This window comes from Cheilinus undulatus, linkage group 19 (genome assembly GCF_018320785.1).
Source record: "Cheilinus undulatus linkage group 19, ASM1832078v1, whole genome shotgun sequence".
Taxonomy (NCBI): Eukaryota; Metazoa; Chordata; class Actinopteri; order Labriformes; family Labridae; genus Cheilinus; species Cheilinus undulatus.
The window spans coordinates 14,294,230-14,308,461 of record NC_054883.1 but is presented as its reverse complement, the minus strand read 5'-3'; the positions used below and the strand labels follow the sequence as shown (position 1 = coordinate 14,308,461).

The window sequence follows — 14,232 nt, the reverse complement described above, 5'->3', positions numbered from 1 at the left end:
AACTCGCAATGAGTCTTTCATATCACTGCGGAGGAATGTTGGCCCATTCTTCTTGGCAGTATTTTCTTAACTCAACCACATCGGAGGGTTTTCCAGCATGCATGGTCTATTTAAGATTTAAGTCCAGACTTTGACTAGACCACGCCAAAAACCTTCTGTTTCTTTTTTTTAAACCACTCAGAGGTGGATTTCTGATGTTTTTTGTATCATTGTCCTGCTGCATAACCCAAGTGTGCTTGAGTTTGAGGTCACAAACTGCTTGCTGGACATTCTCCTTCAGGATTTTCTGGTAGAGAACAGAATATGATGGTTCCATCATCGATGGCAGGTCGTCCAGATCCTGAAGCAGCCCCAGACCATCAAACAGCCACCACCATGTTTGACTGTTGGTCTGATGTTCTTTTCATGAAATGCAGTCAGTTTGATTCCACATGCAATGGGGGACACACCTTCTGTTGACGTGAGTCAAACATGAGACGAGCCTTTGTGTTCGTTTTTGTCAGCTGTGGTTTTGGCCTTTGAACTCTCCCATGATGCCATTTTTCCCAGTGTCTTTCTGATTGTTGAATCATGAACTCTGACCTCAAGTGAGTCGGTTGAGGCCTGCAGGTCTTTAGATGTTGTTCTGGGTTTTTTGTGACTTCCTGGATGAGTTGTCGTTGCACTCTTAGAGTCATTTTGGTAGGATGGCCACTCTTGGGAAGGCCTACCACTGTTCCAAGTTTTCTCCATTTGTGGATAATGGCTCTCACCATAGTTCTCTGGAGTCTCAAAGCCTCAGAAATGACTTTGTAACCCTTTTCAGATGTTAGATGTCAATGACGGTTTCTCATCTGTTCTTGAATTTCTTTTGATGGCAGCATAAAGTGTTGTTTCGTGAGATCTTGTAGCCTACTTCACTTTGTCAGACAGGTTCTGTTTAAAATATTTCTTGATTTAAAAGGTTTAACATTAATCAGATGTTTGTGTGGTAACTTTTCACATAGGATTAAGTAGGTTTGGATAGCTTTTCCTTAATAAATGAAATCATTTAAAAAGTGCATTTTCTATTTAATAAATAAATCAAACTTAAATGAAACAGGAATATACATATAATGCAAATTAAAAACAGTAACTTGAACTTTTTTAATCAACTTGCTAGTGCAATGTTCTGGCAGGAAACCAACACCAGAGTTGACTACACACCTGATTGTACATCTTCACATCCACAGAGTCCGACCCCTCACTGAGCTTTAAGGGCAACACTTTGCACAACATCCTTCACAGAATGCCAAAGTGCATCACCTCTCATGCATTCTCAAAACCAATCAATACTGCCCACTTTGTAAAAGAGAGTAGGGCTTGTGCTGCATGTGTGAGAAGGGATGTGCTGCTCAAACAAACACATGGAAAAACCTGCAGAGATAGTCATACAGCATGGAAACATTCTATCCAATACTTCAGTGTCAGAAATACAGGAGCATGACAGTGTGCCTGCTGAGTAGCTCATGAATAAATCAAATGTAATGTTTCCTGTCCATCTGCTTATTCTTGTGTCCATGTGTTTTTCTGCCCTGTTCTTGCTCAGCATCCCTGTCCATTCCAGACACAGATGACAGATGTGAAACTGATCTGTGATCGGCTGTGCAGTAATCCCCTCCATGTCGGCCATCATCATTTCATCACTAGACAGCTGATAGAGATGCCCGCAGACAACATTAGCTTTTATTAAGTCATGATATTAAAACTAATCCCCAGTTATTAACATGTAGGATCTCTCTGTAGAAATGAGACACACAGGGTGAATTTCAATGATGTGCAATCATTAGTGAACCGTTTAACAAGGAATTAAGAAACATTCTAAATTAATTAGCTGAGCTGCTAAATTGAGTTTATTGTCAATGAACTCAATAAGATAAATTAGTTTGTTTTTGACCTCTTAAGCAAGGGCAGAATTAGCTGGAATTATTTTCGAGGAGCATATTAGCAGACAGTTTGATCAGACGGAGGTGGTGAAAGGACAGTATTTTCCAGTAAGTTTAAAAGCAGTACCATTACAGCTGTATAGAGACACTCTGAGAATAAATATAGTGTTAGAGTGGTTAAGCAAAGTTAGATGCTGATATGAAAAGTGACAGGACAAGAAAAAGAAACAGGAAGAAGGAGTAAGTAGGTAAGAGCCAAGAGAATAAATCAATCTGAGGAATGAAACAGAAATGAGAGAAGTAGAAAAGTAGGAGGAAAGAAAAAGATAGAGTAAAAAAAAAAAGAAAGAAAGTAACGGTGAAGGCAGGTGAAAGAAGGTAAAAGAGGAAGCAGTGACCCCTGTCTGACTAATCTGGGCTCACACTGTAACAAAACCATGAACCAGAGCTAACTGACCAAGTGCACATTCAACCTCAGCCCTCAAATTTTCTGCTTTTGCACACATAGTTTTTTAAACACAGAATCCAAATTCAAACACTCGCGTCAATTCTTCCTTAAAGGTCACTAGGCCATACACCAACACTTGCAAACACCAACACCACACACTAACTTGTGTTAACATCCTGGAAAGCTTGTTTGTTTTTAATGAAGCCTAAAACTAAACGCAAAGACTGAAGTCCCTCAAGTGTCCATATGGGCTTGGTTCAAGAACACATGATCCCCATTAGGCTTCATGTTAAAATACACATTTCAACAGCAGAAAGAAATGTGCTTACCATTTGATACAAAGAAACAAGTTTGGGTTCCTGTAGCTCATTTATTTATTGGGAAAATCACAACTTCCAAGGACAGTACTGAGGCGAGTTTGTGCAGCTGAGGTAAGGAAACCTGAGCTGGGCTTGAAATTAAACCTCACATTGTCATGTTGTTACATTAATCAATTGTTAAATTGCCAATACGCCTTGTTTATTCAGGCTCCAATGATCCAATTCACCAAACAAGAGTCAATGAGAGAATCAGCTGTTTGACATTTGCAGAAAAATATGGCAAATTTGTAATGGGCGCGACCCACATACTCAGCTCTGCTGCTCATCCCACAAATGCATGTTCCTTACAATTGTGGCTCCATGTAACAGGGACATAAACAGGCTTTCCAACAGTATAAGATTTGTTGAAAAGAAGTATTGTCATAACAAAGACATAATTTAACAAACACTAATTTCCTTACCTTTTGCAATGTAGGGGTAGAGAATTTTAACCACTGCCTTCTCAAGGCTCAGACCTCCACACAAATGGGAGCACACAATATACAACTGCACTCATGGAAGCATGAAAGCTTTTATTTTGCACATACAAAATGATTTCTCTCATTATTCAAACAAAGGGGACACAAAATTCTTGTCCAGTTACAGTTTGTTCCCATTCCGGTTTGCTGGATTTCCTCAGAGTCATGCAGCTTAAAAATCAAACTGAATGCAAAAGCTGTGAGTGATAAAATTTGTCTAAGTTGTGACATAATGTCCTTTTTCACCGGGGCGGGTGGTTAGATTTCCAGCTTCTATAATGACGATGAGGGAAATGTGTACGAGCACATGCACAAAGTTGATAATTTATGCATTTCAACATACATTTAGAATGTGTATGCTTTCTACTGCACACTAAGAGACAGAGAGATGGAAACCAAAAGACAAAGTTTGGAATCAACATCAATGAACAGACTAAAGCAGTTGTGCATTGTTTTTAACTGTGTAATCTCCAGAACTGTAATACTCACCATCAGGCGTGTGCAGATTAAATGCTAAATATTGAAAAATAAACTCACAGAGAGGGATGCAAACTTCTCATGTGGGATCAGTAGGGCCTGCTAAGTTTAAAAGGTCTGTATTGCCTTTGAACAGAAAATAGTTACGACCAAAACTGGTGTCCACAAATCTCTGAAAGGTCCCGTTTCTGCAGAAAATACATCTCTGGATAGGTTTTTAAGCATATGTTTTGGGAGTAATTATTTTAATTATAGACCACAATGATGTGTGAAGGCCAAGCATCAATAAAATTTCTACTAAAAGTTTTGCATCTGTTGAAAATTTTCCTTTTAAAAAATGTCCTAAAATTTCAAAGAAATTGCCCAATAATTCTCTGAAGATTCATGACCATAATTAGAAAGTGTCCCATAAAAAAGTTGCCCAAAGATTTCTTCAGATGTTCTCAAAATATTTCTATGAAACTTTATCATGAAGTCTAAACACTAAAAAATGTTTTCCTTAAAAACACAAGTAAATTCCTGAACATTTTAAAGCATTTTCCTAGAAGTCTCCCCTCAAATCTTATTACATTAACAATATTTACTTAATATTTATTTATTTCAATACAAATCCCCCCTACATATCTCAACACAATTCCCAGATTGCCATGAAAATACCACAATGAAAAATAAAAAAAGAAATTTTCCCCAACAACTTTCAATGAAACTCTCCAAATTATGTATAAAAATCATTAAAATTTCCATGGAAATTCATAAAAATGTCATTGCAACTTCTCCTAACATTCCAAGCATATTGCTTAAACTTCAAAGGATATTCTAGACAATGATCCTAAAACTCTGTTAGCTTAAATCATTGTTATGTTGTAGGAAAGACAAGATAGAATGTCCTCATATGTGTACACAGGGTCCAAGGGGGTTTTGAGTAAAAGTGCAAGTGCATGTTTGGAGAGTTATTGAATGAGACATTTTACAATCTGCAATATGAGATTACTTCAGTGATCATGATGGCAAATTCATGATGGCAAATTTTTGAAACATAAAAACCTAAAAATAGCTTCTAATGCAATATTTTTAAATATGTGATAAATCCATACATCAGTATATGGCTCAGAATATCTGATTTATATCCAAGGTAAAGCCATGTTTTCTCTCTATCTAGCATCATTTAAAAGATTCATCATGAGATGATACAATGGAGAATTTTGCAGACAAATTCACTGGGGGTCAAGTTCACTGTCTGCTCAGTGCCAAAAATGACTTTCCAAGCTACGACGTCTTAAACTGCTGCAGAGCTCAACAAAACGCCAACCAGCAAATCTATGACTTATAAAGACTGACGGAAGGATCAGCAATTTATAAATATTGTAATGTCCTTTTAATCGATAACCGTTAAAAGAAAGACTTCAGCACTGGTGCTCTAATCCACTTCTATAGATTCTTTGTCATGTTCCATAGATGATGAATGTAATAAACACTTTTGAATGAAGTTTAGACAATCTGAAGAGAAGCTCCTGATTATAAATGGTTGGCACGGTGACGGTGCCTTGGATTCAGTATCTAGCTGCAGCTGGACCAGAACACAGGAGATGACTGGCAGGTTTGAGGGTGGGTTGCCAGTGAGGAGTTGTGTTCTCTTGTTGGATGCTGGACACAAAACAACACATTGATGGCCTTTCTCGCACAGGACAGAGCTTAACAAATGACAAAACACTGTCCTCTTTTACTCTCACTGTTGATATAACCCAGACGATGAGGGTCAAACTCACTGGCAGGATTTTCAACTGTTTAACTGTGCTCTATACTGGCACAGTTAACCCTGGACAGATTTACTGAGTTTATTTGATAATGTAATAAATTTTAATTCTATTCTGTACAGTGATGGGAAACCATCTTTCATGTCTTTTCTTTTGAGTTCGCAGAGGTTTTCACTGGGTTATAGAACTCCGGATGCCAAAGAATGCAAGCCTGGTTAATTTAACATGACTACATGCCAAGGGTGAAACTGATGGTGCTAATTAATATAGCTGGCCCATTGACAGGGCGTGCACTGTTGCTGATAGGCCCCAGTTATAACTTGACAAAGCATCCTTTTAACTATGTCCCTTTTTATTGCATGTAATGAATAAGGCCCTGCCCATAAACATGGAGCCTGATTGTCAGGGCTACTCATAAATTTTTGGCATGTAGGGCGCACAGGATTCATCCTGGGGCCTGATATGCCCGATTGAGAGGGGGGAGGGGATGGCCAGAGAAAAGCCTGACACGTCAACACACGTGTATTGCTCAGCAGCCATGGCCAAGCTCAATGCAATATCTTCCGTCTGGGTCTTTCACTATTAATACGCCCAGTTTTTGGGCCCTTGGGACATCCACAGCACAACAATGGACTCATGGCAACCCTACTACCTGCCCAGTCGGTACCCTAGGCCATTCTTACTCCTAAAAGGTGTGAACATTATTATTTTTTTTCAACATATTATTTTCCCATGCCCCTGGTAAATGCAAAGCAAGCACACAGACTTTGATATGATCAGTCAAGCTCTAAAAAAGCCAGGTATTACCAAAACATCCAGAGCATGACCAGGGTTGTGTCAATCCTGCCCTCAAGCAGCTTACAGCTTACCCTCCATGTCTATGCCTTACTGCAACCTCAGTTTTTGGCCCAAACATGTATAAAAGTTCTGCATAGTATTGCATAAGGATCCTGCAGGAGGGCCCCGTCATGAGGATTCAGAGATGCTCTCACACATGCTGACTTGATTTGGATCTTTATCTTAGAACAAAGCCTTTATAAAAATATAGTTCTGCAGTCTTGCAGCATGATTAAGTATCTCCTTTTAGTCATCTCAGCCATCTAAAACTTCTTGGGTATTTTAGTCACCAGTGCATAGAGACATTTACTTCCTACCATCCTCAACAAATTTCTCATTAAACACACAGTGCTGACTGGGCTATTCTTATGAGTCTGTATGGATTTATGATATGGAAATTTACAGCAAAAAGTGAAGTTCTAAGTATTGGAATCTTTTAGATTTTAAGTTCATTTAATGTTATAGAAAATCTGTTTGACTTGTTTACTCTTTTATCCATCTATGTATTTATTCATTGCACTTGTTTCTTCTTCCTATTCTGCATCCCTGACACTTTTCTGTTCACACTATAGCCTACGCTGAATGATAATAACGCACAGTAAGTAGAGTTTAAGTGCATATTCCCATCATCTGACAAAGCAAGCACACAGACTGTGATATGATCAGTCAAGCTCTAAAAAAGCCAGGTATTACCAAAGGGAGTGCAATGTTAGGTGACAGCCTGCTTCACTGACTTACATAACTTTTGCACTCTGATGCAGCTTCAGATTCTAACAACGACAGTAATATTGAATGACAAAGTGTCAGAGAGAATCCTCGCCTCCTGACCGTCTTCCCTCGAGCTGTCTCTCCTCATCCGTCACTCTCTACGGTGATAAACGCTGCCTCCTCCTCTAACTGTCCCTCTCTCTTTTCCTCCTCCTATCATGACAGCCCACTCTCCATCTCAGAGATACTCGTCTAATGAGGTGGACAGATCTTGACAGGTCCTAATGAGAACACATTCCACTAGAATAACTTTCAGATCCTAGAATTCACCCATCCACACATATATAGACAGACACTGCTAGTGGGAAAAGCCCATTACTGTATCTCCAGATTTAAATCCACCCAATTTTGCACCTTCACTTTTTAGCCACTTATGCCTTCAGTTTGTAATTAATGCAAGCAAAGTCTGTTGCAGTCATATATAAGAAGGGCACAGGGGGGACAAAGCTCATTTTTGAGCTGCATGATGTGGGCTGCGTGTGTGGGAGTGTGTTTGCATGTTATATTACTGATGATGTTAAGGGATTTACACAGCAATACCTGTCAGTGCACATTTGTATCAGTGGAGCTGTAACATAGATAGTCCTGCATTTCTTTATAGACAAATTTTCCATTCTTAAAGGGGACTGAGACAGCATTCTGAGTATAATTGTGACAAAGGATAGAAAACAAAAGAAGTCATGGCACTGTGACAAGCATTTCTTGAAAAGAGACGTCTTTCATGCTTGGGGTCAAAAGAATGGCAACGGAAATCTGCAGAAAGTCACTTCAGTGTGACCATTATAGCTTAGTTTTGCTACAGTAAAAGCTTTCTACCTTTAATTTAAATTGATGCATTAAAATTGGAAACTTCTTAATTGGTTAAAAATGCCAAAATGTGACCTTTATCTGCTGTAGTTCTTTTCCAAGAATTTCCAATGGGGGACAAGTTTCTGTAAAGTTTAGTGAGTTTTTGAGTCGGTTAAGTCCTGCAAAAGAAGCCAGAAAGGGCTGGAAAAATTAAAAGAAGAATTCCATCAGTTTCAGTAGGGTCCTTGCTCCAAGGTTGATGCTCGGACCCTTTTTATCCACACTGGAGTAATCAGCTAAATTTCTAGATAAAAGCACACCATCCAAAGAGGTATGAATGCTGTTCCTACCTCTCAGACCAGGCTTTTCCACTTGTCTATGAAGCTAACACCGTTTACAAGACACCACCTAGACAGCTAGCGGTTAAAGGATGACATGGCTAAATACATCATCACTGGTCATACTGGGAATGGGGCCAGAGAACACTAAGGAGTCCAACGACGTTTTTGCAAAAGAACAGAATGACTCCACTTTAATCTTAGTAACTTCCTACTGACACAGTCAGGACTCATTTGTGCCTGCATGAATGATAACGGTCTGGTCCAAGGTTTACACCTTACTATCCCTGCTGTCATCTCTAACTTCACCTTTGTCACTATCGAGTCACCAATAACTAGACTTGAATTCTCAGCAGGTGTGTCGCTAAGTGGGGAAAATCAGTTAGAAATGTGAAGCAGTTGGCGGTGAGCCAAGTGGGTCTTCGTCTTACAGCTATACTTTCTTCGTGCAGTTACCCATCGAACACAAGTACCATTATCGGTTAAGGAGGTCAGGGGAAAACTAAACATCTGGCACACCGGTTAAGAGAAAGCAGGAGAGGCAGAGGGAGAAGCCATCGCTAGGCTAAGAGCTAAGCTAAAGCTAAGCTAGGCTACGCTAAGATGCAATCAAAGGGGAAAGGGAGGCTAAAAGAACAGCTGCTAAACAGTGAGAGTGCTTGCTGTTAACTTTACGTACGTCTAAACACATAACAGCTGTAAAACAGCACTGATTAGAAGAACAGAGCGAACAATTGTTTTTAGCTTGATTGATGCTACGAGAAACACAGCGACAAAGCAACTGCGCAAAGAGGAAGTGATGCAATAGGCTCACCTTACATCAGCCTGAACTAATGTGTTATACAGGAAGTCCAAAAATGATGACTCAGCACAACATTTTAGGATTTTGTCAAAAATCTGAGCAGACAGACACGCTGTCAATTTTAGTAGTAAGAAAATGTATTCATTAGAATTTGGAAGTCGTTCCCTGTCAGCCACATCTTTTACCATGTGCTGCTACGTAATGAAGCTCTTCATATTTCTTGTGCTTAGTGCTTTTAAGGAAGCAGTGGGTCAGGGGTCAAGCATTTGTGCCTTAGAAACAGCTATGAATTCATGTTTTGGTGGGCTGAGATATTCATACACTGATGGAGCAGGAAAAAGTCAAAGCTGTATGACAGTGAAAAGATGCAGAGTGATGTTTTGGCTTCAATCTATGTCAGCTGCAGTGGACCAATACAAGAAGAAAAAAGAGTGGGCCATGCTCAAAAGGTTTGCATTAGCATACCCATTTATTAAGGACAGAGGCTTCTTTTCCCTCATCTACCCTTTTCAGCAGATTCAGTTTTTTGATTTCTAGTTTTTAAAAAAATTGTAGATGAAAATTATGCAAAGAGGAGGGTAAACATTTAAAAATTAAAGCCTCATTGTCAGAATCAAAGCGTGAACGTATCTTTGAAGCATACAGCCAGTGTTTTCTATTAAGTAAATATGCCTTATGGCATGACCAGAGACCATTCTTAGATCTGATTGAGATGCTATGGCATGACCTTAAATAGGCTGTTCATGCAGGAAAACTCTCCAATGTGGCTGGATGAAAAGTATTCTGTGAAACAGAGTGGGCCAAAATTCCCAAGGGTGGCACAGGCAGTGGTTAGGTTTAGGTGACTGTTTCACATAGGACCAGGTAGGTTTGGATGGCTTTTTTCCTTTAATAAATCAAATCATCATTTAAAAACTGACTTATTTCAATGGGGGTCAGGGTCAAGGATTGAATGATGAAGGTTGGGCTGGGGGGTAGAGGGGTTGGAGCTAGGGTGAAGGGTAGGATGAAGGTGAAGGTTGAAAGACTGGGGTCATGGTTGAGGGATGAAATGATGAAGGTAAGACTCGAGGAGTGTAAGGCCTGAGGGATTAGCGGTTGAGGGTCAGCATGGAGGATGAAGGTAGGGGTCAAGGAAGGAGGGGGTAAGGGTCAAGGGATGAAGGTCAGGGTCTAGGGAGTGAAGGGGGTTGAATGAAGTAATCAAGATTATAGCAGAGAGAGGCGGCAGACTTTAAACTCTGTAAAACAGCACCAGAAAAACTGATAGATGTATGAGAGCTTTCTGATGTTGGACAGGTTGTTGAAATGGCTAGCCAGGAAGACCAGCGACCAAGTGATGCGATGATCTGATCTTGTGTTTTGGGATAGAATGTTAAGAGTTTTTGCAGAAAGGTTGGTGAAACCAGACACAGGTGGCCACTTCAGCTGACTTTGAGGGAAGTCACAGTCTTCAGAATCAATGAGGGAATAAACTTTCAAGTTTAAAAAAAAAAAAAATTAATATACAAATGCACAGAAAAATAACCTACAGTATGATAGGCACTTTCATTCATAAAGGAGACTTTCTACAGTCAATGGGTCAAACAGAAAATTGACTTTTAGTCTGACTGTGTTTGTAGGAGGGAAAGGTTTATCTTTTTCAGACCATTGGACACAAAGATGTTGTCTGTTCACCCAAGTGTTTCACATCGAGCCCCAGAGGAGGGATAAAGTCAGCACTCAGATCTAAGCTCAGGAACTGGAACTGGTGATCTTATCAGCTTTCTCTCTCACACAACCTCTGATCCACCGTCTTCTCTTGTGTTGTAGAGTTTAATTTAAATTGTTGTTAAATATGCACTTTTTCTGTGCATTTTGATTTACATTTCTCTGTCATTCAGAAAATCTACTTCCAGGAATTCTATCAAACCTTAGTGAAAGCATGAGGTGGTTTTGAGGGGGCCAAAAGAGCCCATTCAGTTCTGGACCAGATAAGAATCAGACTCTCAAATGTCAATGTGTATGACCGTTTCCTTATCAGACAAAATAACTAACTTATAAAAAGCAATAATATTGTCCAAACTGTAATAACTGACAAGTAAAAAAACAAGCAAATCTTTCTTCCCTCTGAAAAGCTGATATGGCCTTGCTCATATTCAACACATGATTTAACAGTTAAAAGGTTTTTAAATATTTATTGGTTACTATTGTAATCAATGTAAATGTTTATTTCTATGCAGAAATATTTATGGTACATATAAAAAAAAAAAATACGTGCATGTATTTGAAAAAGACTAAACTGTGAAGCTATTTCCCTATTATCGCGGTTATTCGTTCCAACGCTTTTAAGGAATCTTACTTTTTTTAGTTTTTTCGGTTACATTGGATATACAGGGTAGGAATCAGAGGTGGAAATACAAGACTATCATAAAGTTACTCTGATTAAAATTTACTTGTATAAAAGTTAAAAGTATTTAATTTAAAGTTCACCTAAAGTACTGAGTAGTTATTGAGGAGTTGTACGTTAAAATACGTTCTTTAGATCTCCAACCAGGTTGTTCAGGTAAAGTCACTCCTCTATAATAAGGTTAAATACACAGCCCAATGAGCTGTGCTCATTCAGCTCATATAACACTTTAGAAGTGTTTATGTTGTTTGGTTAAACTACACTTTTAAAAGTCTTACATATTTTGTAATAGGACAGAGCTGCAGTATCTCTTGAGAACCAGTGGCAAAGTGGGTTTTCTCTGGAAAGAACAAAGCAGAGAGTCAACCTCATAGCAGGTCAGTTCATACTAAGAAAATCCACTATGGGTCCTCTAGGAAAACCTCGTCACAGGCAGGAGCTCTGACTTAGCGGATAACTTCACTCATGGTGCAAATGTGTCTCACATTCAAAAAACAACAGTCTACTAGAAACATAACCAGAAGAACCCAACCTAACACTCCGCCCAAGAGCACAACGAGGAACTCCCCCTCACTTCCTCCCAGATTTAAAATCACAGTGGGCGGAGCTTAAATCAAGTGACTCTTTACCGAGTTAAACTTACACCGGTGAACCAACATGGCCCCTAACTCCAACAGTGGAGACATTTTCACTCAGAATGGAGTTAAAACAAACTTTTAAATGTTTAACCCTGAGGTACAAACACTCCAGTTTCTGCTGTTTTGGGTTGTGATCTGGAATTATTCTCTCACTACATACTCAAGTAAAAGTACAACTTTACGAAGCAGAGGTAAAAGTACAAGTGCTGATTTTAAAATGTACCCAAACAAGTACAGGCAGATGAAAAAAACTACTCAATAACAGTAATCTGAGAATTCAGTGTAAAACTTTAAAACATAATTGTAATGGGCCTGGCATCATTGAGCACTGCTTTTTGGCACAGGAACAATTACAGAATCTTTCCATGGGCAAAGAACTCTAAAGATGGAGCAAAAAGTCAAAAACGAAGCCAAAAATATTTGCTCATCCCGTGGCACATTTTTTAAGAATCAGCAATGCCATGGAGACCTGGACGTATTCCTTCTTTAGCATCCCAGAGAAGCTTCTGGACCCTGCCCTCTTTAGTGTGCTCACTGACCTACCAAAGAGCAACATATCTAAAAATCATGCTAAAATCATGAATATTCAAAATGATTGAAAATAATAATTTAGGTCATTTGAAACCTTTAGGTCTGGCTTTCCATCAGGAGACACTGGGCATTTCTTGGATTTCATACTCAGATTTTACTCCCTCTCATGCAGGGCGAGAATTATTAGAAGGAAAGAAGCAAACACTCAACTTTTTCTCATAGCTGTGCTTGGCAAGCTTACACTCCTTTTAAACCTGTTTTTGTAACTCCCTACACAAGGCCATGTTCACCACTCCTGCTAACTGACAGCAGCAATGAGACTGAGGATTTCCATAAAGGGATCAATAAAGTATAACGTATAAACGGTCGTTTCTGTGGACCTTATAAAATAAAAACACAGCTCTGCTCTTCTCCTCTTAGTCCTCTTCCCTCTCCACCACTCACTAAAATGCCCATTCACACATTTACGCGCAGAGACGCGCACGCGCAAAAAGCCCGCGGTGCTGTCTCTCCGTTGTCTGCCTGTCTATGTGATGATAAATGAGGCGGCTCCCCAGACAAGTTCATGTGGGACCCGAGGAGCCCCAGAAAGGACCATGGAATCAGTCACACCGGTTCAGTCACTGTCAGAGACACCGGAAGAACACCAAACCAGGCGTGGAAGACAACACAGGACTGAACTGAGCAGTGCTGTTTAAGATGGATAGGACCAGTGACAGCGCGTGCAAGTCTTAAGTCCTCGAGGAACTGAGGGAATGCCTTTATATATGAATGGGACAAAGTAATGGGCACCAAAAACGGTCTACCTCCCTAAATCTTTGATAGAAATATTCTTAGATAAATCAGACAGGTTTAACCATCAAACATGACACTGTTTCAAGTTTTCAAGTTTCAAAGAGGACATCTAAGTTGTGAATAAGTGGCATGATCTCGGCTAAGTTTGAAAACTTTATCTGTTTTCAAGAATAAAAGTTGAAGCCCCGACTTCCAAAATTGGAGAGACAAATTACGCACCAAGTTGCATAGACAATGTAAACAATCAAAACCTCAAAACCATGAAAAAAGAGTAGTCTCAAAAAAGAGTAGTCCACCAAAGTCAAGTGGATGTTAATAACCCAGCTCTATCTAGACTCCCTGGAAACAACAGACCAAATCAGCCAGACTGAAATCTAAAGACCAGCAATGCTGAACAGTTAACAAGTGCAGGTCTAGACTTACAAGATAAACCGCTCTCGCTCTCTTTCCTCATATCGACTTCTGAGCCATCAGCTGACTCCTCCGTGGATACCCTCCATGCCTCACAGGCTTGGTCTGCCTCCCCACCTACATCCAGAGTCACTCCCTTATCGCTGGGGGACACGTGTAAAAGAAAAACAAAGCAACACTTACGGGTTGTTGGCAAAGCTCCGTGCACACCGCTGACATGGCAGAAAATCCACAACGACAACAACGAAAATCCACGAGCAGGACGGTGCAGGTGCATGTTCACGGCCGGTGTGGATGTAGCACGACGGGAGAGGGAGTAAAAGTGAAGCAGCAGGGAGGAAGGAGGGCAAGTCAGTCCGTCACACTTTCCTCTCAGCGGAGGACTGGCAAGGGGAGCCAGGCTGCACGGACTCCCTCTTTCGCGCTCTCACTCTCTCTCTGTCCTCACGTGCGTCTCTCTCACTTTCTCTCTCTCTCCTATAAAGACATGCGCATTGATCGCACCATGACAGG

General features: G+C 40.0%; 1 protein-coding gene across 1 annotated transcript in view; it reads right to left on the bottom strand.

Annotated features, from left to right (window-relative positions):
- Window positions 1-13,996, bottom strand: part of LOC121527357 (contactin-associated protein-like 2) — a 282,121-nt gene extending 268,125 nt beyond the window's left edge. The window contains exon 1 of the mRNA XM_041814293.1: window positions 13,903-13,996. Coding sequence (XP_041670227.1) covers window positions 13,903-13,996 — 94 coding nt within the window. The remainder of the gene's footprint in view (window positions 1-13,902) is intronic.
- Window positions 13,997-14,232: the final 236 nt, after the last annotated feature.